This window comes from Pipistrellus hanaki (assembly GCF_964339955.1).
Source record: "Pipistrellus hanaki genome assembly, chromosome: 2".
Lineage (NCBI taxonomy): Eukaryota > Metazoa > Chordata > Mammalia > Chiroptera > Vespertilionidae > Pipistrellus > Pipistrellus hanaki.
Window position 1 is genome coordinate 115,531,003 of NC_140504.1, and position 27,343 is coordinate 115,558,345.

Below are 27,343 nucleotides of genomic sequence, written 5' to 3' on the forward strand. Positions count from 1 at the left end.
CCCCAGGAAGGATGGAGGGAGGTCTACCATACATAATCTCAAAAAGAGGGGGGAAACCATCCCAGTAGGAGATATACCCGGCCTATAATAGGGCGAAGGGCAGGGGGTTGGTCCAATTTTCACCGGTTTTTAGGACAAATTTAATTAAACTTTTTAGAGTTCCACTCATGCCTGTCCTAAGGCTTGAGCTATACTTTGAGATACCTTGCTATAAAGACTGGGCTGTCATCTGATCCTATGACTACTGGCAGCTCGACTCTAGGTATAATCTCCTGGAGTAATTTCTTGACTACTACAGAGGCAGTTTCTATCCTATGCTTCAACTTAATCTGAGAAGGTGTCTATAAAAACTAGCATATACTTGTACCTTACTTAAGCTTCGTAGTATCTGCCTCACAGAAATTCAGAAGTCTTGATGATACCTAAGTGGGTAACCTGGTGTGACTGGGCAACTAATATCTGACTTAGAGCCTCTGGGACCAACAGTCTGTCATCTGGTAGGGTCCACCAACCATCTGGTCCTTCAATGACTTGCTTCTGTTCAGCCAATTCTTCCTCTTCTTTGGTGTAGGTTGGGGTCTGTCAGGGTTACTAAGACTTGTAAAGGCCCCACTGGTTTTTGGGCATCTTCCTTTGCAGTTTGGTCTATTTTCTCTGGCTTTAATTGTCTCCCCTTTCTGATGTCCTTTGCAACTGCTTTTGGGAGTCAGATGGCCTCAAATGATGCTAAAATAATGTCCTTTCTGGCTGGAGTTGGTAATCCTCTTTCCTGGGGGACGGCACTGTGTCCCCATAGAAGGGCCTGGATTAAGGCCAAAAGTTCAGGAACTGTGCCCAGATGGTGTGGTCCAGGGTGACTACTGCTGCCTCTGTATATCAGATCCCATCCCGAACATAACTGCTCCCATCTGTGAACAGTACCTTGTCTGGTGATGACGGCAGGACATCTGTCAGTACTGCGTCTGTTACCTCTATGCCATCATAAATGGGTTCCTCTGGATCATCTGGAAGCAGGCTGGCAGGGTTGATGGCCAGTGTCTTATGGAATCGGACGCAGGGCTGGTCCAGGAGAAGAGCGTGGCACTGGGTGATATTTGACATCCATCTCTCTGGAGCACCTCAAAGGAGGGCCTCAACAGCATGGGGTGTTGTCAGGGCTAGCTCCTGGCCCAGAGTCTGCTTATTTGCCCCCTTCATAGTCTCTTAGACAGATAGGCAATAGGTCTCTTCCAGGAACCTAGAGACTAAGTGAGAATCCCTTTGGCAATGCCCCTTACCTCACTCATATAAAGGTGAAAGGGCTTCGTAACATCTGGAAAGGCTAGGGCAGGTGCTGAGATGAGAGCCTTCTTTAGCTCCTCAAAGGCCTGTTGTTCTACTTCAGTCCAGTTTAGCAGCTGTGTTCCTTCTTAGGTCTACAGTCCTTCTTGATGTCCAAGGAAAACAGTCAGTTTGTCTGGTGGCTCCCTGGACTGATATCTTCCTAGAGGTCCTATCGGCTCTGTCAAGACTGAATAAACTGCCCAGAGCTCACCAGGAAATTAATAGCTTTGCTTCTCACTTGTAAGGTTACCCTTGGGGGATTAATTGAAAGGAGCCCTGGTCCTGTCAGTCTTCTTCCTGGAGGTTAAAAACCCTTGGAATCTAAGTCTTCCTTTCTTTCAGATTGTCTCTGTCTCTTCTGGCCTCACCTTCTGTCTCTCTCCCTCTCTAATCTCTGTCCTTTCTTGTCTCTAGCTTATATCTCTCTTCCTCCCTTTCTCACATACATACTTATCACTTTCTCTTCCAATCTTTGTTTCTGCGAATCCTTCCCTCTCGGACTCCCAGAGTCTCTTTCTTAAGTCTCTGCTTCGTTCTTTCCCTCTCTCCCTGTTTCTCCTTCTCATCACATGCACAACTTTCATAAAAACTTTATTAGCTTTTAAACCTTCTTTCTATGTCCTTCAAAAATCTACAACCATACCTCAAATCTTCTATTATTTTAGAATATTTAGGAAAGGCAGAGGGAAGAGAGAGCAAGTCTAGCACTCTGTTCCCAGTAGCCGCTTGAATTTTAAACTGCCACATTCTTCCTACAGATAAGACTGAGAAGGGGAACAGGAGAATTTTAACTGTGCCTTTAAGTCCCCTAATAGAACACGGTGAAAAGTGTCCAAGCAGTCATGGGGGGTTAAACCATGTTTTCACATTGTTTTAACACAATTCTAAATAAATTATAAACCTTTGTGATGAAGTCTACTTAAATCTATAGAGTAGGCACACATGACTGAAACCAAAAATGATTCCCAAACAAAATACAAGGTGCAGGTACAAGCCTAAATTCAAGCTTACAATGCAATTAGAAATGATAACAGTGGCATATGAGAAAAGCAAAACAAAACAAATTAATATGGCTATCACTTTTTCTACATTAAGAGAAAAATATATGACTTGGCCTACTTCCTCACAAGAGGTACACTATAAATTCCCAACAAATTTACTTAGGTCTGTATGAAACAATCTGGAGAGGGCTCAAGCATCATATAGATTCCTCATCTGACAAATGAGAATAAATCAATCCTTGAGATCTTTGATCATTACTGCTTATTCTTAACACATGTAATACAGTTTAGCCTGCCATATTCTAGGCATTTAGTTACTGTAATTAACTTTTCCTAATTTAATTTATACTTTGAACTTTTAAAGCTGGCAAGTAAAATATATTTGGCATTTTTTTTTCAGATTAATAACATTACATTTCTCAATTATAATTTATACTTAAGTAGCTATATGACCCTGCTTAGCTGATACCAATGACAAAGACTAAACATTGTAAGCAAGGCCATCGGGGTATCTTCACCATGGAATTACCTGCCACTCCCTGTAGATCACTGGAGTAGCATTCAAATGCAAATGAACACATTCTTTAGCTGAAGACTCCTAGCCATTCCTGTAAACTTGTTACCAGTATCATCTAGGTAGTTTCTGCCTCAGGGTGGGGAATTTCAAAAGCTGGTGGGGAATTATCTGCTGCCTCCAGCTATTCAAAACAACCCCTGGAGGGAATAGACACCAGGTGGGCTGAGGCAGGGAGTACACGGGTCCCAGGTGTCGAAAGAGGTGCTTCCACCAGGGCTTTTTCATCTGGCAGTCCTCCGCTTGCCTCTTGCTAGCAAAGGTGCCATGGGGGAACTGGTGACCCCTACACTGCAATCACACTCCCTGAACTTTCTGACAAGCTCTTACTGATTTTAAAATTATAACTTAAGAGTTGATATACACAAGGACCAAGTGGCCCACAAAATATTTTCCTTTTCTTTTAAAGATTTTACAATGTAAACTTAAATGGCCAATTGAAACAAACAGTTCTGAGACAGTTCCTCCACCACTGATCAGACTGGGTGGTGGCAGAAATAAGATTCATTTAGTTTTGTTTGTTTTTTTTGTACCACAATTGTTACAATTTCATACCTTCCAATCAATAAACATAGACATAAATATTGTTAGGTGGGCTGATACCCCTCTGATAGAAAGCAAAGCACCCCTGGGAAAAAGGAATCCCAGTGGCCACTCGGGGCAGTTTGCTAGCCATCAGAGCACTCAGCTTTAAACAAATTAAAGGTTTCTTTCCCAATTTTCCTTGTCAAAGAGACAGCCACACTCCTTCAGCCATTTGGGGTTATCAAAAAGAACATCAATCCAAATATCAATGTAGGGAATTTGGTTCGGATGCCCGGGGCTTCCATAGACTATCCGCCGGACTCCCGTACAGGACCCCATTTCTAGGGTCCCTGTTGAAGGCCAATCAACCCCAAATCTCGGCCACTCCAACTTACAGAGTCTCCGGAGAGTGAAGGCATCTACAGAAACACCATAGCCTTCACCCTTTTCTGAAATCAGAAAAAATTTTTAATCATACATTCAAGGGGACTTAGGTGACTCTCCCTCGAGTTTCCTTGTCCCATTTCTCTCTTTCTTCCCAATCTATAAACAGTTAGGCAACAAATAAGTCCAAAACAAGGACGACAAGTAACATTCCTAGAAACACAAAAAACCAGGCATACCAGACAGACCACAGCATCTCTTTCACACTTCCACCCACTCGAACATCAAGAAACCAAGACCGCAGGTGGGGCGTCCCCCACTCCGGCCGGATCTGAGAACTTCTGGCAGAGTCCCGCCGTTCTCTGATCCCAAGTGCTCGCGAGCAACCAAGAACAAGAAACACAAGGAACAAATGAGGCCTCTACTTACCAGCGCCGTTCAAGTAGTCCGGACGACAAGAATGGGGCGTCTGCCCGTCTGGGGGTCTCTATCATCCCGGACGAGCCCCCAAATGTTGAATGGAGAAGAGACCACCCAAGAGGCAGAGACCCCTACCCGGGAAACAACTCCAAATAGCCAATTGCGGAGTCAAATAACAAATTTATTACAGATTCGAATCTGGGCTGCCGCCGCCAGGATGGAGCAGGCAGAGACAGCAGCCAGCAGTTACAAATCCAGCTTTTTATATACATTTCAAAAAAGGGGGGTGGAGGTCCACGGGGCTGGAGCTGACTGGTTTCTATATTGCTTAACCTTGCGGTTGTATGTATTGGCCAGATGGCCTAATCTCCCTTCTTGGTTTGTCCTGTTCTTTTAGCCTTGACTAACCCAGACTGTTGATTTGGCCTTCAGGTCCAGGAGGGGGAGGGATGAGTAACTTTCTACCCTCCAGGCAAGGTCAGTAATTTCCCACTCCTCAGCAAGTAATCAAAGGCCGAAATCAGATAGCAAAGCTAAAATTCAAACAGCAGTTTTTACCAAAGTATGGTTGCCACTATATTTCACAGGCCAGGCCTGCAAGGACATCTTCAGCTTCATCCCAAGGGTGTGGCCAGCTAATTAAGCACTGTAAGCATGGGTGTGACATTGTCAGGTTTATGTTTTTAAAAAATCACACGGGATGTGAAGGAGAGAATAGGGTGGAGGAGGGAGGACCAGACACAGGGAGACTGGTGAGGGTGGAGGCCACCAAGAGTCCTCTGCTATTGCCTCCTGCTATGGTTTCCTCTCAGGCCTGTCCTGACTGCAGTTGGGGCAAATGCAGCTGGCAGTGAAAAGTAGGAGGCTGGGCTCTGTAGGAACCCTGAGACCAGCCGCGCTGCGCCTTGCCCTGAGACCACACACTAAGCATTGCGAAGGCCCTGTATAAGGTGTTTTCTGCAAGCTTCACTACCAGCAAACAGGCCACAGAGGCACTGCTGTGGGCAGGCCACAGGCTGGGAAGATGTGACTGTGCTAATGGGAGACCAGAAGGCGCAAGGGGCCCTCACTTGTGGACTCCCCCTTAACGCCACCATAAATGTGGTCTAGGCTGAGGGCAGTGGGTGTGCAGTGAGTTTTGCTATGGGCCCAATACTGCTCTCTTAACCCCTACAGGTGCTCCAATGGCAAGGAAGTGTGCTCTTTTGTCATTTGACAAATATCTTGAGCCCCTCCGATGGGCCACGCCTCATGCTTGGTGCTCAGGATCCCATAGTGAAAGGAGAGACATAGCCACTGCCTCTCAGAGGTAGTGGGGGTTGGGGCACAAACGCGTGAAGACCATCACAACACAGCAGTACCGTGATGCCAGGGCAGCATGCAAATGGGGAGGGAAAAATTCCTGATGGAGTAACTGCCAAACAGAAACCTGCAGAATGAGTGGGAATTAGTGACATGGAGGTTTGGGCGGGACAGGCTCCCGGTAGGGAAGAAGAAGAGCGTTCTTAGCAGCCTGTAAGGTCCCCTCATAGGGTTGGTGGCCAGTTGCCCTTCTCTCTCCTGGATGCAGACCCAGCCCGCGTGGTGTCCGCAGCACCAGCTGGACCTCTGCCCTTCTTGTCCTCTTGATCAGACAAGATTGCAGTGGGGCAGGAGGATGTGGAGCAGTGAGAGACATTTTCAGATATTTGGCTGTGAAGGACAGACAAGAGATAAAATGATAACCAGAGATGAGGCCCAGTTGAAAGAGTTCCTTTAAGTTTCTTTAAGATAGACTAAGCTTAGGCTTGTGGAACAGTGGTGGGAAGGCCCAGAGAGAGCAGGATTGCAGATAAAGAGAGAAGAGGCATCACTGGTAGACACGTCCCAGGAGAGGAATCCACATCTCCCTGCTGGGGCCACCCTTAGGTGGGAGGGATGGGAAGGGAAGGGAAAAGGACACATGTGAATGCTGTGGAGTTGTAGATATGGTGGCAGGACATTTTGAGGGGTTTCTTGGTGACTTCTTATTTCTGTCGGAGAAGAAAGACAACATTTAGAAGATGACTAATAATAGGCTCTCTTTCAACTTTCCAACTCTTCTCTAAACATCTCTCTTGGTCAATCCATTCTTACAGGATTTCTAAGTCTTTCTTCACCATTTGGATATTGCTTTGCTAGACACTCTATTAGCTCTAGAGTTATTTTCCATGCTGAGGTAAACTTCATAAACATGATAAGGTGGGCATATTTGGAGAGGCCAGCTGGATATCTAACATCCCATACAGTGTTGCCTCTGGGTTGCAAAGTGCATTCTAGTACCAGCTCATTGCTCTGATAAATGGTACTTGGGAACATGACTCTGCAAAGAGGGCCCTCCCTCCCTGTTTTTAACTGTTTCAGGGAATTGTAGAAGGTGGCCCTCCTTGATGTGTCAAGCAGGGGAGGGAAGCCAGGAGTAGCCAATGAGGTGACTCTGGTTGTGGACGTGGCTTTCAGTCTCCAGTTTACTAGGCAAATGGCCACTTCCAGCCTGCGATCAGGTGCCGCTGATTTGGACACTGGATGCATAACAAAAATGCAGCAGTTCTGAGCAAGAAACTGGCAACTGTTTCTATTGAGCAAAGCAAACTTAATGATCCATCTTGTGAACTGCCTTCAACTCTACCCCACCAAACTTCATTCTAGTGTAAGGTGACCAGACATCCCGCTTTTGGCGGGACAGTCCCAATTTTTAACAATTTGTCCTGCAGCGTTTTAAGATTCTTTCCAAAAATTGGGACTTTTTAAAAAACGCCGCGGGATTCGGGACAAATTGTTAAGAATCGGGACTCTCCCACCAAAAGCGGGACGTCTGGTCACCTTATTCTAGTGAGAAATCCTCTGACCAAGTATATAAATCTCCTTCCATCATGGATCCTTCTGAACCTTTAAAGTAGAATATCTTTCCCACACTAAACTCCATGTGGCCAGACTGAAGGCTTCTCCTTGGTCTTTGTCGGACCCTGGGGTGAGTCTGGTGGCAGCCTGAGCAGGCCTGGAGCACTACCCAGGCGATGCCCAGAAGACAGTTTGCACCCCCAGGATCCTCACTGCCCATTGCCCATGTTCCATGGCCCTGATTCCACACAGAGACCTTGGGCGTGCCACACTAAGCTTCTGCTCATTGGTGATAAGCCATTGGAATCACAAAAAGGGACTCTGAATTTCTTCCATTGAAAACTTATTTCCACCACATTTGTGCCAGAGTGCCCTATCAGACATTTTTTTTTTTTTTTTTTTTTTTTTTTTTTTTTTTTTTGGCATAATGTACATTTCTTCCACTTCCCACCCTATCAATGCTGGGGAGTGCGGGGATGGGGGAAGTCCTCCCACCAGCTCTCCCCTGGCTCCTCTGTTCAGGGTGCTCCTGAACCCCTTGTGTGCCTGAGGTAGTTTTGGGAAGGGCCAGGCCATTAATATCTCTGATGTGATATGAAGATCTCAAGGAGGGAAAGATTAGTGATTTATATGAAACACTTAAGCATCTTCTGTCTATCATCCTCCTCCAAGGAGATGTCGCAATCAACACATCAGGGCTCCGAGAGCTCTGTGTTTCTCCCCAGCCCCCTCAGAAATCTGTGTAGAGATAAAGCTAAACTGTGGGACACATTTAATTAAAAGACAAATGGCAAAATAAGGTTGTGGTGTATGCTTTCTAATTGTGGTCTGTTAGATTTTAATTACTCGTCGTGAACTGTGAAAGCTAATCCAGGGCACATCTTTGCTCACTCTTGTTCTTCCTGATCACAAAGAACATGTTCTCAGCTGCTGACAGGACGGGCTTCATTATCGTGCCAGCAACTTGATCTTACCCGACAGTGACTCAGCAACTTACCGAATCCAATTAGCAGCTTTGTAGCTACTTACTCAGAACAGCTCTAGTAAAGTCTGCCCTCAGACCCGCAAACAGCCAGCTCGCCCAGCCTGTGACCTGCTTGTTCCCAGCAGCTACCACAGCCACGGTGGGATAGGACAGACAGCCGGTGCATGGTGCGTTAGAAACATGCTTCCCCGGCCCCAGCTTTTCATCTGTCTTTACCTGTGATTGACTGGAAGCATTTGGAGATTTACGGAATGGAGGAGCCAGAGATCTAAGCAACCATCTAGTCTACATAAAGGAACTGAGGCTAGTGTTTGTTTGAGAGTTTCCAGGTGGTTAGGGGAAGGCCAGCATCACAGAAACCCAAACCTCCTAATACTCCACATGCTCCTCCTTCCCGTGCACCCCAACATCTCTCACCTCCTGGAGAGGTCCCTGCAGGCGCTACCCCAACTAGTGGGCCAGGTGAGGTGGGCAGGTCACACAACCCCTCCGGCTCTCATTTTTCCTTTAGTCACCATTGGAGTAATACCGTGTAAGAGAGTTTTGAGGAAGATAGTTCCTTTGTAAGAAGATGGTTTCTATGTAATCGTTTAATGAAACTGTGCCCAAAACAAAGTAGAAAGTCAGTACTAAAAGTCCTTTCAATCCTGATTTGGGGGCATTGAGGCAGAGGGAGGGAAATGGAGACGGAGAGAGAGAACACGTGCTGAGTGAAAGCGTTATGAATCAAAATCACTTCCACAAACACGGGAAAAAAGAAGGCCAGAGGGGACCCTGCTGTGGACATCAACTTATTCCTTGATAACAAAGAGAAATGGTGCCCTCGCTGGCATATTTCTTGAGGGACCGGAACGCTCACTTCTATTACAGCTGTAGAACTCGGCTCAATGTCTGCCAACAGAAGAGCAGATCCCTCTACAGCTTTCTCCTTGGACATTTGTCTATGTTTTGTGAACTGTTGTTTTTGTCACTGAAATAGGCTAAGGTGAATGAGATGTGTGGTTTTTTTTAAAAATTAAATTATAAAAATGATCAACTATGGCATAAAGCCGTCAGTAATCAGGTCTTTCTTTTGCCGCCCATCACCCCCTCATGCTAACATGCGTGTTAAATTTTGTGGTTTTGTTCTATCTGATGAAAAGGGAATAGCAGATCTGTGTTTTCTGCTCTATTTTGATTTTTCCTGTGACCAGAGGTAACTGCAGAGAATGATTTAAGAAACAAAACCAACCAGGCTATATCTTCAGTTGATCACCAGCCACTTCTCTGTGGTTTTAATGAACACCAGCAGTCCAGCTTGAGCCAGGACCCCACGGTGGTGGTGCTGATAGAGGCCCTGTTTAGTTGTCATGCGTTAGACATACTCACAGATCAGGGAGAGTGTGATTAGCACCAGCCCCCAGTAAGTTTTCAGTTAATATTAATGCTTTTGTTTATTTTTTCTTTTTAAGTAAATCTGGGGACACTTAACTTTTTGTTATTCTAAATAAATGTATGCATTGCTCATTAAACAAATCAATTAGCAAAGCTTATAATGCTAAAACCTAATTATAGTAGCTGCTAACTTTTATTGTGAATTTATTTTGTGCCAGGCATCATGTTAAGATCCTATGCACATATATCTATAAAGTATGTTTTATTAGTCCCATTTAAAGGTGTCAAAATTAAGCTTAGAGAGAGTAACTTGCCAAAAAGAAATCGCACCTGGTATGTGCTGAGAGCATGTCTGTGTGACCCGGAGCCTGGGCTGTATTCCTGCTGTCCGGCTTCACCCTGTGTTTCAGTGAGTAGTCAGTTTCCATGGGGTGCCTGGGACTGTGGTAACAACAAGGACAGGAGATCAGCTCCCCTGAGCTCTTTACTCCAATTTAGGATAATTCTGGGAATAGCATCCAAGATGAAGACTATCTCTGGAAAACTGGGACATCTGAAACCATAGCTTTAAAAATAGTTCTGATGCAGAGTGAGTCTAGCTTTCACTGGGTTATGATCTGAGCCATCATATTATGCGTGCTGGCTTCTACATCCAATCCTTTTAGAGTTCACTTTCTTTCCTGAAATATACCTCTCATCAGTCCTTCACTTAAGGTGTTGAGTGGTAAACTTTCTCATTTTGTTTCACTTTGTCTCAAATGTTTTTGTTTCACCATTATTCTGGAATTACATCTTAGCAGGGTATAATTATTATAGGCTGACATTTTGTTGATATTATTCCATTACTTCCTGACCTCTGTAGATATTGAGAAGTCACCTATTTCTTTGTTTCTTTGATAGATCTCTAATTTTCCTTTCTAGTTGTTTTCAGGGTAATCTATTTGTCTTAGGTGTTATGTAGTTTAATTACAATGTGTCCAGTGCAGACATTTTTTCTTTTATCTTGTTTAGAACTTATTGTGCTTTCCTGAGTCTGAGTATTTTCATTAATTATGGAAAATTTTCAGCCATTATATTTTCAGATAGTGCTTTTCTTACTTCTTTGTGTATTCTTCTCCTGGTACTCCTATTCTGTATTTTTTACCCTCTCTCATGTTATCCATTTCTGTATTTCTCTCTACTGCATTCTAAACAGTTTCTCAGAACTGTCTTCTGGTTTACTAATTATCCATTCAGCTGTGTCTAACCTATTGTATAATCCTTCCACTCATTTTCAAATTATACTATATTTTTATTTCTATGCATTTTTATGTAGTTCTTTTTCAGACCCGCTCTTTTTATTCATATTGTTATTTCACGTGGTCCTTTTATGTCTTTAACTATTTTAAACATTTGAATGTTTTAAATTAAAACATAATCATTTTAAACACTTTTTAGATTATTCTTGCATCCAAAATTCTTGGGATACTAATTCTTCTGTCTTTTATATCTAACTAGTGCCCTGGTGCACAGATTCGTGCACATTGAAAGGAAATTAATTAGAAGGTGGCCAGTGGGGCGGGACTGGGCAAGACACTCCCAGGAGCCAACCTCCGACAGTCCCTCTCCAGCTGGCCACACCTGGGGTGGTGCCTTGGCTCTAAGGGGTCTGGGGAGTGAGTGGGGCCCCTCTAGCAGGTGGGGTCCCCTGGCCTGGCCTGCAGGGATCGGGCCAAAATGGGCTCTCTGACATCCCCTGATTGTGAGAGGGTAGTTCTCAGGCGACCACCCCAGAATCGGCTCCGTCCTCTTTGGTTCCAGGGTACGTCACCTGAGAACCGCTGCTGCCAAGTGACCTCAGCTTGGAAGCTCCTGCACTGAGCATCTTACCCCTGGTGGTCAGTGTGCATCATAGTTACCTATTGGAGCATCTGCCCCTGTTGGTCATTGAATGTCATAGCTACCAGTTGGACAGTCGGACGCAGCATATTAGCCTTTAATATCTAGTCTATAGATATAAAAGCCTAAGCTACCATTAGGATCGAACTACCAGAATGACTTGTCAGCCAGTTGCTATGATAACACTGATCACTAGGGGGGCAGCACTCAATGCAGGAGCTGCCCCCTGGTGGTCAGTGTGCTCCCACAGCCAACCTCCTGCGTTCTCTCCCCCTGGCCAACTGGCCCCCATCAGTCCCTAGTGCTAAACCATTCATAAAGACCTGCTTGTGGGTCGAGGTTTCGTACTTAGCAGAGCAGCTCCCTTGCTGTGATCTATTGAAAGTCAGCCCTCAACACAAGGGTTTGTCTCACTGCTGTCCTCTCCCTTCCCCAGGGGCCATCTGCCTGCTGCAGCAGTGAGAGAAGGAGGAGGAGGGAGGCAGGGAACCTCCAGTGGTGGGGCAGCATCAGCATCCAGCGTCTATTCATTCCATGCCTGGCCCAGCAACCATTGCTTCCTCTCTCGACCCCGCTGGGGCCTTCTGGCCTGGCCTGGGAATGGGAACCAAGGGTGGGTGGCAGTGGATGCAGCCCCTTTTCCAGGGGGGTGAGGGGCAGCTCCTTCCTTGGGGCAGGTGGCCAACCTCCCACAGTCCCTCACTGTCCCCCCTCCCCAGCCGACCAACCTCCCATGATGCCCCACTCATGCACGAATTCGTGCACCAGGCCTCTAGTATATAAATAACTGGCATATAATGGATTCTTTCCTCAATGTCATGTACTTTTTGACTGTGGGGTAGTTCCATGTGGCCAGCCCTCTCTCCAGGCTGTTCTGCGTTTTTTCTGCCAGGTGTTTTAGATAACATAGGACTAGCACAACTCTAGGACTGGTCTTACATTGATTTCTCAGCTTAAGGTCTGAGGAGCTATACTTTTGGAACCCAGATCCACTTGCAACACAGATCTGGATTTTTGAACCTCAGGGTAGAGTCCTTTTCAATGTTCTCAGATCAGGGAGAGATATGACTCTTTTTCTCCTCTCTGTGATATATATTTACTGTTACATCAAGGACGCAGCCATTTAGGATACCATTTTTGTGCAAGAATTAAAGTTTCCACTACTGGCTTCACATGGACCAAAGCCATCTATTCTCAGGTGGCTGTTAAACTCTAAATTCTAAGTTACAGTGACTGGTGCTGTTTATTACTCTAGGCTGCTGAAGCATTGGGCACTTACTGTTGCAATTTTTTTCTTTTTTCATCTGGACATTTCCCCTTGCTTTCATATTATCTACTCAGTTATCTACTTTTAAGAAACATGTTGTTATTGATTTCAGAGAGAGGAAGAGAAAGATATAAATATTGATGAGAAAGAAACATTGATCAGCTGCTTCCTACACAACCCCTACTGGGGAGTAAGCCCACAACCCAGGTGCATGTGCCCTGACCTGGAATTGAACCGGTAACCTCTTGGTGAATGGATCAACACTCAACTAACTGAGCCACACCAGCAGGGTATCTCCTTTTTTTCCCCTTTTTTTTAAAGCCAATATTCCTATATGTAATTCAGCACATCTGGGAGTATACAGCAGTAGGATCTCCAGTTTATCTTGTCCTGACATCATTCTGGAACCTTCTTAGCTCACTGCTTTCTTATTCTGAGCTAAGTGTCTTACATGGAATAGATCATGGTAGGGAAAGAGACAGACGTTCTTTTTGATTATCTGTTCCAGCAGTCTGTTCAAAGAACATACTGGGCCCAACTCTGCAGCCATTCCTTTGCCCAGTTAAAAAATTAGCACGAAGTACGGGAGTCTGAAGGTGTTGGACCACACCAGTAGTTTCTTCAAGGCAGGAAAATGTGTCACATTGCCTGTCGAGCCAATGATTGAGTGTCTGAACACTCTGCCTTTGAAATTAATTAATTGGCAATCTTATTGAATCTTGCCTAAACATTTATAATGGACCATTTGTAACTTCAGAAAGCTAATTGTTTTCTCCAGACACCAGAAATGTAAACTTGTTTTCTTTTTTGAAGTAGGAAAAATACCAAAAAAGAGATTCTTTTCACTGAGTTTGAAAATGGACCAGTACAACTCAATAATATTTGAAATGGTTTATTGACTCTGACCTTTACTTTATGGGCACTTTCTCCCAAGTTGCTGACAATGCTTTGCTGGCATAACTTCACTTTTTTTCTAACTGAGGGACTAGTTAAGACCAAAATCCATTACTTCTGTTTTATTGAGAACTGGAGAGGTCAACAGATTGATCCGAGCAACAAAGCCAGACCACCAAAGGAGCTGTGGGCTTGAACCCAAGGCCCTAAGCAAAATTGCTTTCTCATGGAAATGCATTTTAGGGCTATTCCCTCAAGTTTCATCAAGGGCTATTTCATTAGGGCTATTCCCTCAAGTTTCATCAAGCCTTGTGAAACCAACTACTGTCTTGAAATAGTGACATGGTTGAGTGATGAGGCCACTAGTATCAGGCACTATCGCCAGCCCAGGTTTAAAAGCATAGCTTTGGAGGCAGGTAGACACCTAATTGGAATCACACCTCTGTTACTTGCTATTTGAGTGATCTGGAAAGTCACTTCTAAGTTCTGCGAGCTATGGCTTTCTCGCCTGCAAAATATAGGGCATAATTCTCATAATGATAGGATTGCAGTAATAATTAAATGAGATGTGCATCTAAATTCCATCCAGCACATCAGGGACATTGTAAGTGACCCATAAATCATAGCCATTATTATTTGGGGAAGGGGGGTTAATTCTCACCCAAGGATATGTTTTCCATTGATTTTTAGAGGGAGAGAGAGAGAGAGAGACATTGGTGTAAGAGAAACACACATCAATTGGTTACCTCCCTCACTCACCCTGACCAGGGATGGGGATTGAATCTGAAACCCAGGTATGTGCCCTTGACCAGAAATCAAACCCAGGACCCTTCCACAGTGGCCATTATTAATCTAGAATTCCCGTATGAAGCCGTACCTGAGGATTTCTTTTAGAGTGTTATATTTGGTAAGTTTTTCTCCCTACACCGCTGTGGTCTTTCCCTCTCAGGCAAGGCAAACCATGGACATGACCAGGCTTTCCTCTGACTCTGGTTGCAGACCTAAGTCAAGTTTCTAACCCACTAGTCCACTCCCAACCTGCAGACTGGGTTCTCTGTTTGCCAGGTGTAACTTTCTCTTCAACAACCTTATTCTTTTCTGTTTTGTTTTTTTTAAATGTTTTCTACTAATGATGAGGATAAAATGAGATAGAGTTAATGGCCTAGCATTAAACACATAATTCTTCCTTTATTCTTTTTACTTTTTCTTTCTTCTTTCACCTTTGCTTTGTTTATACTTTCTACACTTCCTTTGCCAAGTAATATTTATTACTAAATTTATTCTTCCTCCTTTTTGTGATAAAGTTAATGTCACATTTCTAAAAGCATCCTGTAATCTTATTGGTAAATAATGATTGTGTACTGTGATATCTCTGTTTAAAAGTAATTGTGACCACAGTGCAAATAAATAAATTGAAGTGAGTGCACCAAGGACAGAGATGAGCAGAGTCTAGTGAAAGGAGGTGAGGGAAGTCCCAGCCAGGCCACCTTTTAGCTGGGGCCTTCCCAAGTCACCTCACCTTCCTGCCTGTCCCCTGCTGTGGGAGGTGAGAGTGTCTACTTTTCAGGTCTGCCATGTGGGCCATAAGCAGGAGAGCATGTGGGCGCAATGTTCTGGAAGCTGCATAACTTATAACTTAGTTTTCCTATTGTCGCTCACATTATTAACAAGTGTCTTCAATTTTACACAGACTGTGTGATGGCAGGGCCAAGAGCTTTTTAAAATATTATCAGTATTTGGAATTTAGGAAGTGTTTCTGTGTATATGTAGAAGGTTCTGGGGCAGGTTTCTGTTGATGTGGTTTCCTTGTGTTAGCCCTTCAGGGCAGAGGTGGCCTGGCGGACCCTTAGGACTGAGCCCAAATGCTGGTCTGACTATGAAGCAGGGAGTGCAGTCATTCCAGCTGCTTCTGAGGTGAGGGTGTGTGGTGCTGTTTTGTCTCAGAGGCTGTCTGGACCCCTCTGTTTCTTTGTCTCTTGTTTGTTTATTACTTTATATTTTATGCTGAGCTTTCCTTTAACATATATGGATTATTATTCAATTAGACTTCCTCACCAATGTTAGCCCTAAATGTTGTTGGGCTATTTGCAAAATTAAAATCTCTCTTTCAGCATGATAAATTTAAATAGTCATATTAATTGCAAAGTACTTTTAAAACCTACTAATTCTCAATTGCACTGCAAGGCAATTACAACCTCCTCTGTAAAATAGGGAAACTGAGGCTCAGAGCCATTAAGGGACTTGTCCTAAGTCACTTGCCCTCTAAAGGGGACTTGTGGGGTAAGATTCCATTCCTGATCTCCGAGGCTGCCTGCTCTGTGCTGCATCTGGCTGCCTTTACGTAAGCTCTATAAGAGCCAGGATTTCTCTTTATTTAGAAAAATGTGTTCTTCCAAGTGAGCCCCAATTATATTTGAAGCAAATTTCACTTGCATTTGTACATTTTGAGGCAAATTCAGGCAAATCATTGCCTCTCTGAGCTTTGCTTTTCTCTATTGCAGAATATGGGGTGGTTTTTAAATTGCCTTCTTGGGAGGCCTGGGGATTCTGAGGAGCTGCTGGAGGGCAGCTGTGGGGAGAGGGAGCACTGCCATGGGCAGTAAGTAGAGGCTGAGTGGGTGACACCCTTCAAATGTGTTCCCTCTGAATCATTCAGTATGTACAGTTCAAGGTAAAACTGCTGTCCTCTGCTGAGCAGTTTTACCTTGAACTGTACATACTGAATGATTCAGAGGGAACACATTTGAAGGGTGTCATGTGGGAGATTGGGATTCTGTTGCTTTGGAGAAAAGAAAGAAAAAAAAGACCTAAACCCTGATACCCTCAGGTGCTGGCTCTCACAGTCACTAATCTAGATTGAGCTTATGAAGGCTTCCCCTGCATTAATGCAGAATTATTTTCTCCAAGTTATAATTGAGGAAACCGAGACTCAGCGAAAGTAAGCAATGTGACCAAGATCATAGAGTTTAGAGGAGGAGAAACTAGGGTTTAAGCTTAGATCACAGGCCTTTGTTCATGCCATTCTTTCTACCAGGAATTCTGCCCACCATTAACCCACTCACCTTTCACCTCACTAAACCCTGCCCTCTGCGGTCTCAGCTCACTGACACCTGCACAGGGAACCGTCTCTGACCTTCCATCTAAGTTAATTGTGCTTTATGTAGCCTCACAGCTCCGTGTACCTCCTTTGCAAACCCTTTTAGTGTGGTTGCAATTTACAATTCCTTGTAATTCTTTCATTAATGCCTGTCCCTTATGCTGGACTGTAAGTTTCAAGAAATCAGGTCATTTTGTTTTATTTTATTTTGTTTTGTTTTGTTCCACCATTAGATTTTCAGTACCTAGTGGAATACAATGCATATAGTACATGTTCACTTCATTTGTTGAATGAAGGAACAGATCAGTGAATGGAATGGGTGGGTGATGGACAGATGGACAGACAGAAGGCTATCTAAACTTAGAGGCAGTGATGTTAAACATGACATTGTCTGCCAAAAAGGCCCTTCCCCACTCTGACCACCAGTGGTCTTGAGAGTCCCCGGTAAAGGCCCCCCTGCTGCTGCCAGTGAGTTGAGGGGTTTGAAGGGCTGTCCTGGGGAAGAAGGACTGGAGTGAAACAGGACCAAGGAGTAGAAACACAGAAGCACTGGTGGGCTCCGTGAAAATGCCACTCCCTCTCCCCCGGAATGGCCCCAGAAGCAGTCAGCATAGGCTTTATAGAAAACACCCAGGCATAAACCAGAAAATCTTTAGGGTCCCTTATCTTGGATTCATTGCATCCATGAAACATGTTTCTTGCATGATGAATACTTAATCAATATATCACTGCCGTATTCCAGCCCAGAACATTATAGAGAGAGGAAACTCAGCATGCCAGCCAAGCCCCTATTTTGTTACTCTCTCTCTCACTATTTGTTGAGAAATGGTGCTATTAATTAGACTCTTCACTACAGCATTTGCAAAATAAAGATGTCATTGGAAGTGTATGTAAATTTCTCCTCACTAATATGTAATTCATTTATAACTAACTGGACACTGTGTCCTTCTTAAAGTAATTAGCCTATTTCACCCATCACTCACTAAAGAAATAAACGTAATACAACATAACGCAGTCATAGGTAATTCTACTCATGTATAATGGGTAAAGGATAGACACAGCATGCTCCTTGGTTTGGTGGCTGTTAGTACAGATGCTGTAATGTTTCAGCAGCCCAGCCCTCTGTCATTTGAGGAGGAGTGAGATGTAACTGAGGGCTAGCTTTAGATGCAGAGAAACTGTCAGAGCCAAGTCCTACCAGCCACAGAATTTTGCAGGGACCTGATCCTCGACTCTGTTGTTGTGGTTGATTGCTTACTGATGGGTTTTCAGTTGAGGCTTCTTAGAACCAGATGTGTAAGGCCCTCCTCTGTGAGCCCACCTACCCCATAGCCTCCTGCCCAGCATTCCTGTAGTCTATCCTCTATGCACCCAGCCAGACACTGAACCACTCCCTCCTCTTTCCTTCAGCCTGTCCATGTGTGCTCACGATTCCGTCTGTGCCTTTACAGAAATGGCGTTTCTCCTTTACCACTTATGCATGTGCCAAATTTATGTCTCATACTCCCGCCCCAGTTCAGTTGGCACCAGTGTGCGACTGTCTGCTCTCTCCCAGGCAAAGTCAGTCACTTCCTGTTCCCGCCATGCCCAGAGCCAACTTCCTGATGTCACTGTACGTCACCCTCTCTGACAGGTCATGCATCCTGTGGACAGCTCCTCATTGGACCATTTATAGCACATACACACAGCAGCTCTTTGGTGAAATGGAAGAGGGGAAATGCAATGAATGCGCCCACCACCAGTACCGCTTATGTTATTTTGCCAGCTTGAATACATCCCACGCCTTCATACTTTAAGATTCTACTCATACCTTAAGATCTAGTCTCATCTCCGTTAAGTCTTTTCTGACTGATGTTATTTACAATCCGTGTAATCAGTTTAATATTTAGTGTTAATAGCTTTGTTCTATTAGCTATCTTTTCATGCATGAACGTCTTAACCCCCGAATAGGGGGTTATCTAACCTAATCCTTCTTTGCATTATTTTTTTAGACTTCTTTCCCTCACACTGCCAGTGTGCCATGCACAGAACAGCCACTTCATGAATATTTATATATTGATCAACAAATTGTGTCCCTATTTTGCATACCCCACAAAGTCTACCTCAGCACAGAATAAATAATCGCTGACCAAAGGTAGCACTTCAGCTATCACAATCTTCTGGTGGAAGCTGACTCGTCCACCCAAGTGTCAGCATGCCGTGCGGGGGAGGCTGCGGGGACAGCGGAGCTAAAGTGAGTGCTGTTGACTTTGGCTTCGTTCACTAGGCCAGGGAGAAAAATAAAATCCCTTCCAAATTTTCTACACAACCAGAAAGCACAGAGCTTTGAAAGTCTGTGCAACGCAAGACGCTGGTTGCTTCAAGTTGTTAGAAATGTTAAAGAGGATTGTTGAGAAGATAATGGAACAGCTGAAAAGACTTTCAAACTTGGCCAAACCCTGTTAGCATTCCAAGAAGGGATCTTAAAAATGACCTGCATGATCTGAAGGCAGCTTAGTTACGAGGTTCATGAAATCAGGGAGGACAGCTGTCTGGGAGGATGGAGCCAGTCCTCCCTACCCTTTCCCCATCTCCCCCCCCCCACCCCCCTCCCCGCCCCAACAGTGCCCTGCACATGCCTGTCAGTGACCAGTGACCTGGGGTTCATTGTTGCTGTTTTCGTTGCTTTGTTTTTAATATATGAGTCTAAACTTTCATTTCTAGTAATACTCAACTCAGTTATTTGGATCAACTATCCTCAATTTTTTCCTATTGTGGTAAAAAAAAATATGTAATAAAATTTACCATAGTAACCATTTTAAGTGTTCAGTTCAGTGGCATTGAGTGCATTCACACTGTTGTGCAAACATCACCACTTCCACCTCCAGGACTTCTTCATCTTCCCAAACTTCCCCATCAAACACCAACTCCCCATCCCCACCCCGGCCCTGGCACCCGTCATTCTACTCTCTGTCTCTATGAATCTGCTCTAAATATCTCATATAGGTGGAATTATATAATGTTCAACCTTTGTGACTGGCCTTTGTTGTTTAACAACATCTTCAAGCTCTCTCCACATTGTAGTATTATATTAGTAATCATTTTTTAGAGACAAGGAAGTTGAAGTTCAGGTGATTTGTTGCAGGTCACTCGGGCCTTCCTGTGTGGCCCAAAGCAGAAGCCTATATAACCTCTGGCTACGGAAATGGCAGCACCAAGTGTTCACTCTAAGCCCGAGCTGTGCTAAACACTTTACATATGTTTTTTCATTCAGTTTCTTCAGCAATCCCGTGAGTTCGGTGTCTATATCTTAGAATGAGAACGGGATGAGAGAAGGGGTCTGGGCCAGGGGCCTGTGGCTGGGAAGCGGTACACCGGGCCAGGGTGTCCCTGAGCCTCTCGGTGGGAGATGCTGTTAGAGACTCCCCAGCGCAGTTATTGTCGTGTGCACGTGTGCACGTCCGTGTAGAGACGGAACACTGGCCTGCTCTCCAGTGCTTGGCGTGACATGCTAACTCCGAAGTACAGGAACATTACTGGGTTGATGGGAATAGAACGGGATGGGGTGGGGAAGGCTTTGAAACGTCCCTGAGGACTTGGCAAGAGCTTGATGTAAAAAAGCATCTCCTGCCTACAAACTGTGCATCTCTAAGGAGCTCTGAAGCTCCCAATGTTGTGGTGACGGACAGGCTGGACCGGGCTGGGCTGGCCCGAGCCGGGGTCTTGTGGCGGCAGGACCAGGCGAGCTGCGCCCAGCCAGTTTCTCCTTCCCCGCACCTGCTCTCTCTCCGCCAAGGCCGCCACTGGGGCTGCCTTCCCCAGGCAGTGACTGTCAGGGAGCCCCTGGCTGGGTTTCCTGTGACTGACTCCAGGGAACAGCAGTCCCTCAGGGAAGAAACTGTAACCACAGCAGCCGCAGGGGAGGCAACTCCGAGGTTCATGGCTGGGAAGTGGGGGGAGGGGACTCAGCACGGCCCACTGGGGAGGGCAGGCCAACCCACTTCCTTCTCGCTTTCATCACTAATGCATCTCGCATCTGTGCTTTAGCCTGCCTGAAAATTCCTCTCCATCTCCGCCCTCTTCCCTTCCATCCTGTGCTGGCTTTGCAGATGGTGGCCGACTGGCTGGCTCGTTCCTGCCGAGGGGCATTGACTTCAGAAATCTCTGTTCTCTCTGCTGACGCCGGGGTGCTAGAGCCGGATGAGACTTGGAGCCTGCTTAGTGCAGCCCTCTCTTGGGAGAGCTTAGATGACTTTGCTGGGCTGGACTGGGACCCAGCCTCCTGCCTCTCTGGTCTGTTATTTCCCTGCATGATGCAAGGGGTGCCTATGTCCTAGGAAACCTCAAGGCGGTTTGTTGGAAAAGAGGTATAGAGACCCTGGCTCAGGTCTTGTCAGACCTTCATTCTCTCCTCTTTTACTTTTTTAATGCAGGGAAGGTAAAGGGGGAAATGATTTGCTTAGTTCCAGACCACTTGTGTAAGTCGTGCCCAATGCTGTGCTATACTTTGTCACTGTCCCTGACTCCATTCCTGGCTCTCCCCGCCACAGCCACGGTGCGCATGCTCTCCAGGAGGGGCACTGATCCCGGCCCACGCCCACTAAGGGAGGTTCAAAAAAACTCATAGGAAACAGTGTCATTCCTCCCCCTGTGAGCTCCATGAATAAAGCGGGAGATGGGACAAGCCAGTAGCAGTTAAGCATCCATTCTGGGTGGCCAGGCTCTGAATTAGCATTCTGCAGGCATCTCTCACTGCGTCAGCGCAAACCTTGAAAGCAAATGTTCCTGTCCTCACTCCCAGGAGTCAGTGAGCTGCCCAGACCACACAGGGAGCAAAGGGTGAGAGCAGGGAGTGAGCCCAGGTCTCTGGCTGCAAGTTCTTCTCCACACCAGCCTGCCTCCTTCCAGTCCACAGGACATACATAGCCCGCGAGCTTCCCGCAGCTTCTGCACAGGAGAGTCAAGGCATCCCATCCTCGGGGCTCTGAGCACTTTCTCCAGCCAAGGAGTCCCGCATGAGTAGGTGGTGCCGGCAGGGACTGCTGGTCATGGACCGTCTGCCCTGGGAGGTGCCAGTGCACCCCAAGAATGTGAAGTCACTGCTCTTGCCACAGATGGGAAAGCAGACCCCCATGAATGGTGCAGGAGCTGGGTGTGGGCTGCATCCCATGGAAGGTTTTGTTTTGAGATCAGAGCTGTGTTGTTGCTGAGTGAACCAAGTGGTTGTGTGAAAGAAGTATTATACCCCAGCCCTCCTGTCACTCTGCCCCCTGTTCCCCCTCTCCAGTGACACATCCCAAAGCCCTGAGTCCTTTCGGGAAGTCTCTCATTGGCACACTGAGAACTGGAGAGCAGCTGTACTTTAGAAATTTGTTAAGTTCATCTCTTTGTTACTCAGGAAAAAAGGGTAAACATGAGACAGCTTCCCTTTAAACATCTAAAATGTTGGCAATCCCGCGCTAACCCAGACTTAACTATGTGCTGCACTTAAGCATCTTTTCCTTTGGCTCTAAGGTTAGGGCTTTGGAAGGAGAGGCACTAAAATACATAATGCCTGCCCGCTGCCCTGCCCACCCTCCATCCCACCGGCCGCCCCTCGGCCCTGGCTCCCCTCACTGTGGGAGCAGCTGGGCATGCACCGGGCGGTGGAGTGCGGTGGACATTGATGATTACGGCGGAGCAGGGAATGGGATCCAAGTTGAAGTAAATTCAGGAGTGTGCGTCATGTTTCCAGGTTTGTGAGCCAGGCAGAATCTCAAATGATGTTAGGCCCGGGGGAGCAGAAGAGGTAGAGGTGCAGGGCGCTGTGCGTCACTCATACCCTGCTGCTCACTGGCGAGCGTGGGCTGTCCTCCTGCCCGTGTTCTCCTCGCTGGAGGTAAGTGAGCCCTAATGGGCGGCATGGGCTGGCTCCCTTTGGCAGGCTCTGTAACACCCATACTGCACTAGACAAATCACACCAGGTAATGCTTATGGGGAAGCACCGAGGGAAAGCCATTTGCTAAAGGAGCAAACCTCGGGTCCCGGAGACTTAGTGGGCGCACCGTGGTGTGTGTGGTGTGCGGGCCCACACCTGTCTTCCCTGGGTGCTGCCCCAGCCCCGGGTGGGCACCCTGAGCCCAGCGCGGTGCCTGGAGCCTGCTGTTTGCTGAATGACTACATGAATCTGTGAGTGAACCAGTGATAGTTGAAGCCCTGGAAGCTCAAACAGTCTAAGATTCTCACACTGAAATCTCTGTTAGAAATTCCAGCTCTTGTCACTGACCAATTTGTTTTAGCCAATATCTCAAAGTAATGAAATTCCAGCACACACACACAAAGAAGTTCAGACTCTTTTCAAACTCATTATAATGAAATTTGACCTCTCGCACTCAGCATGGCTATTTTCATTTATTTTGCCTATGAGTAGAAGCAGTGAAGTACATTAAAAAACAAACAAACAAAAACACTTTTATTTGCCTTAAAAAAAAAAAAATCAGATTGTCATGGAGACTGTTATCTCCTTCAGGAAGATTTCTTGTCCTGAGGGCTGTGGCAGGCGCAGCTCCGTCCCGCAGCTGTGGCTTCCCAGCCCCCTTAGTGGCCCGGTGGCAGGAAAGACCTCCAGCGCCTCCCACCCCGCGTCCCAGTGATGCCCCCTCTCCAGCTGTGCCCTCTCCGTTAGCCAAAGGGCAGAGCGGGGGGGAACCCGGTCTCGGTTCATCTCCTTGAACAGAACAATCGTTTGCAAACCTTGCCACTTTCTCGGGATGTTGGGTAGAGGAAGAGGTCAGAGCTGAGAAAGGGAACAGATGAGGAATGTGGTGGAGCAGTCCAATGTCATAGTTGATAGTTGGGCTCTAAAACGAAATCCTCTAGCTTTATTAATTGAGGTAAAATTCCCATAAAATTAATTATGTTTAAAGTGCACAATTCAGTGGCATTTAGTACATTCACAATGTTGTGCAATCACCACGTCCATCTAGTTCCAAACGTTTTCATCCTCCCCACAGAAACCCTGTGCCATTAGACCGTTCTCCCCCGTCCAGTGCCATGGAATGTCATATAAATGGGGTTCCAGTGATGGTGGGCTGTGTCTGGTTTGGTTCACTGGGCATCTGTTGAGGCTCATGCACGTTGCTGCTGAGAATTCTCGTTCAGGTGTTTGCTCGAACACCTTCTTTCAGGCCTCCTGGGCATGTTCCCGGGAGTGCAATTTCAGGGTCACATGGTAACTCTACATTTAAGTTTTCGAGGCACCGCCACACGGTTTCCCACAGCGGCTGCACCGTTTCACATCCCCACCAGAGTGCCCCGTTGGGAATCCAGTCTGCCACTTACCAGCTGCATCACCTTGGGCAGATTGCTTCTGCTCTCTGTGCCTCGGTTTCCTCATCTGTCTCATAGGAACAATAATCTGTTTACCCGGTGGAGTTGTGAATCTTAAATGAGTCGACATGTGCAAAGGGCATAGAGCAGTGCCTGGTATGTAACAAGCTACATAAATATTGCTGCCGCTGCTGTTATTGAGGGGCAGCGGGGGTCGTGGCAGATGAAAGATTGAGAAGCTCTGGACCTAAAAGAGGCTGCTCGGGTGATAGAAAAAGAATCGGCTGAGCCCTAATGCAGACCGGTGGGGCTGGGCACGGAGGACTTCCCTCCTGTTGAGGAATCTGTCTTCTTGTTTAGTGATGAGCACGGTCCCTCCGCTCATTGGCCCCGTGGTCTTCGTGGGCAGACCACGCACTGCTCAGCACAGGGAGCCCGGGTCCCCTCACGGCCAGCTGCCCGCTCACCCCCTCCAGCTCTCAGCCAGCAAAAGGACAGGAGCACGTCCCACATAGAAACTTCTAGAAAACAAGAAAGGGAAGTCTCTCCAAAACCGGTTTGGCTCAATGGATAGAGTGTTGACCTGCAGACCGAAAGGGCCCGGGTTCGATTCCAGTCAAAGGCATGTACCTTAGTTGTGGGCACATCCCCAGTAGGGGGTGTGCAAGAGGCAGCTGATTGATGATTCTCTCTCATTGATGTTTCTAACTCTCTATCCCTCTCTCTTCCTCTCTGTAAAAAATCAATAAAATATATATATTAAAAAAAAAAACAAGAAAGGGAAATCTCTTTCTCTCTTCTCAGTGATGTTCAGAAAAGGCACACCTGGTTGATTTTCAGCCAAATCTTCTGAATTATCACCAAATATTCTGCCAAATACTATCCTCTCAACTTATAAAAGTAATCCATATGCTTAAGATTCATGTACACCTAACTCATCCAACGGTTTTGTAGAAGCTGTTTGAACCCCAAGAACCCTTTCAGGAGTCTTCCTTGAAAGACAGAAACAAGATACTTTGCTCCCCATTCTTCTTTGGCTGGAAATCTCAGCTCACATATGGCCCTATTGCCAATGTTTCAGCTCAGGCTGAGCCAGTGGAAAAAGACAGTTACACAGCGGCACCTGGCCCTCGTATGGCACTTCATAACCTGCGGCCCCTGCCCAGGCAGGTCTCTGTCCCGTTTGGGGAGGAAGGCCGCGGGGTAAGTGCTGTTGTCGCTGTCACTGGAGAAGACTGAGACTCGGGCGGTGTGGTGGCCAGCACATAGAGCAGCCCGGACAGGGCGCTGGGCTGCTATGAACTCCCAGCAGCTGCTTGTGGGTCAGGCACGGCTCCTAGCGATGGGATGAGCAGGAAATGATCTGGCCCGGCTTGTGAGGAGTCCTGCCCTGTGCCCAGCCGGTGAGGCAGGGCCCTGCCCTGAGGAAAGGCATCCTCCAGCCTTACATGGGGCCTCTGACACCCGGGTCTCCTCGGTCCAGGAAACACTAGAGGAGCAAATGGGAAGGCTCAGCCTCATTGATCTGGTACATTCCATTCAGCCAAGGGGCCTGGCAGGAAAGCAGGCAGGCGAGGAAGAGGGGAGAGCCAGGACTCTTCGGGCAGCAAAGACCCAGGTGGCAGCGAGGAGGACCTGTGGGTGGTCCAGGGGCCGGAGGGAACCCACCAGGCTCCAGCACTACTGGAGGCCCACACGCCTCCCCTGCCGGAGAGAACGGCCCGCCCGGCCGCTCCATCCGAGTGAGGAAGGGCGTGGACTGGCTCTCCCGCAGCCGGGACTGCGAAAGAGGAATGCGCGTGGCTTGGAAGAAGAGGGCAGCTCACACCCCCAGTCGCGTGGCCAGGAGGAGGCCGCCGGGACTGTGACGAGCTCTTCCTGCTGATCGTGCTGATGCCCGGCAGCTGTGGTGCAAGCACAGAACCATCGGCTGTTTGTGAAAATCAGCTTCCCACCCCGGCAGAAGCAGAGGATTAGAGGGGTTGTTTGCATGGCACAGAGGTGACACGCGGTCCATATGGCACATTGTCTGTGCTTCCCACGGGCTGCTGACAGTGACTGTGGCACGCCCCTGCTCTCCGGGCAGCCCGAGCTCTGGGGCCGGTCTTGGGCCTCCAGAGACCGCAGTGGGCCTTCCAACATGGCCATTTCCACGGACGTGAGGAAGGTGCAGGGTGCTGGCGCTGGTCCCTGGCCCTGTCTGCTCTCAGAGTCCCTCCCACAAGCCCATGGCCACCTCCACCCACTGGCCCACAGTTTCCAGGGCTTGGCCCATGATCACACTCCTAACCGGCTTCCTCCCAGGGGTTTTGGATGCACCTGGTCCAATGGGGCCAAGAATGCGCTACCGCTACTCACGTCCTTCCCAGAGGCCGTAACAAGCAGCTGCCAGCGGAGTCCCTGCAGCTTGTCCCCATTCTCCTGGGTTTGGGAGAGCCGGTGAGAGCCGGTGGAGGCAAGCGTGCATGCCCTTCACTCACTGTCTTTCTCTCTTATTCCCTAGGACACACAAGACCAGCCACTGCTACCGCATCACCTACCGCCACATGGAGCGGACGCTGTCCCAGAGGGAGGTGACGCGCGTCCACCAGGCCGTGCAGGAGGCCGCGGTGCAGCTGCTGGCCGTGGAGGGCAGGTTTTGATGGCGCAGCAGCACCAGGGATGCGGCCCTTGGGTCTCTCGGATTCGCTGAAGAAAAAAAAAAAGGATATTGTTTTAATAAAGGGTCAGTTTTAGAACTTTCAGACAATAAAGGATGGCTCTTGAGGAACTGTTGACACTGCATTTGTCTTTTATTTTGGGGAGAGGTGAGAAAGGAGCGGAGGGAGAGCATCTCCTCTCCTTCAGAAGGCGTGGCGTGCGCGGGGGCCTGGCCTGCCCATTGCCTGCCAACTCCAGAGGGAGTCTTCCCCAGGTCACGGCGGAGCCACCGAGAACCTCAGAACTCCGGGCGCCTCAGCCCCTCCTCTGAACTCAGAACTTCTGAATCAGCTTCCGTTTCCTTTCTTCCTTCTCTCCCTTTTCTGCTCGCAAAGGGCAGGCCTCGGGCAGGGCACTGATGAAATGCCAGGGCCCCCTCGAAAGTGAGGGGGTCACAGCTCTGCGCTGGCGAGATATCCACTTGCTTTCCTTACCCGAGGCTTGGAGTCAGGCCTCTGCCCAGCGAGGAAAGAGGAGCGCCCGCGGCCCGCAGAGGCCACCTCGCCCCTGGAAGCTTCCTGTCCTCACGGAGGGCCGCTTCCGGGGCGACCTTTACGGAAGGATGTGGGCTTTGATGTTTCCCTTTCCACCCCAGACACTTTGTAGTCTGCCTGCCTCACTCCTGAGCAGTTTTAATCATCGGACCCCTCCCTGGCCTGTGTGGGAGCTGCGAGGTGGATAAATATTTGATGAGCGGTGGCCATTAGCAGCCACGGTGTGGGGGCAGGCAGCTGCTTCCAAGGGGAAGGAATGGGCCTGCATGTCATTTAGGGTG

The 27,343-nt window shown here is 47.3% G+C and overlaps 1 protein-coding gene across 1 annotated transcript in view; it reads left to right on the top strand.

Moving 5' to 3' along the window:
• FARS2 (phenylalanyl-tRNA synthetase 2, mitochondrial) overlaps nt 1-26,643 on the top strand; it is a 481,250-nt gene extending 454,607 nt beyond the window's left edge. The window contains exon 7 of the mRNA XM_084873142.1: nt 26,372-26,643. Within this exon, the coding sequence (XP_084729268.1) occupies nt 26,372-26,510 (139 nt within the window). The 3' untranslated portion in view covers nt 26,511-26,643. The remainder of the gene's footprint in view (nt 1-26,371) is intronic.
• The last annotated feature ends 700 nt before the right edge of the window (nt 26,644-27,343 follow it).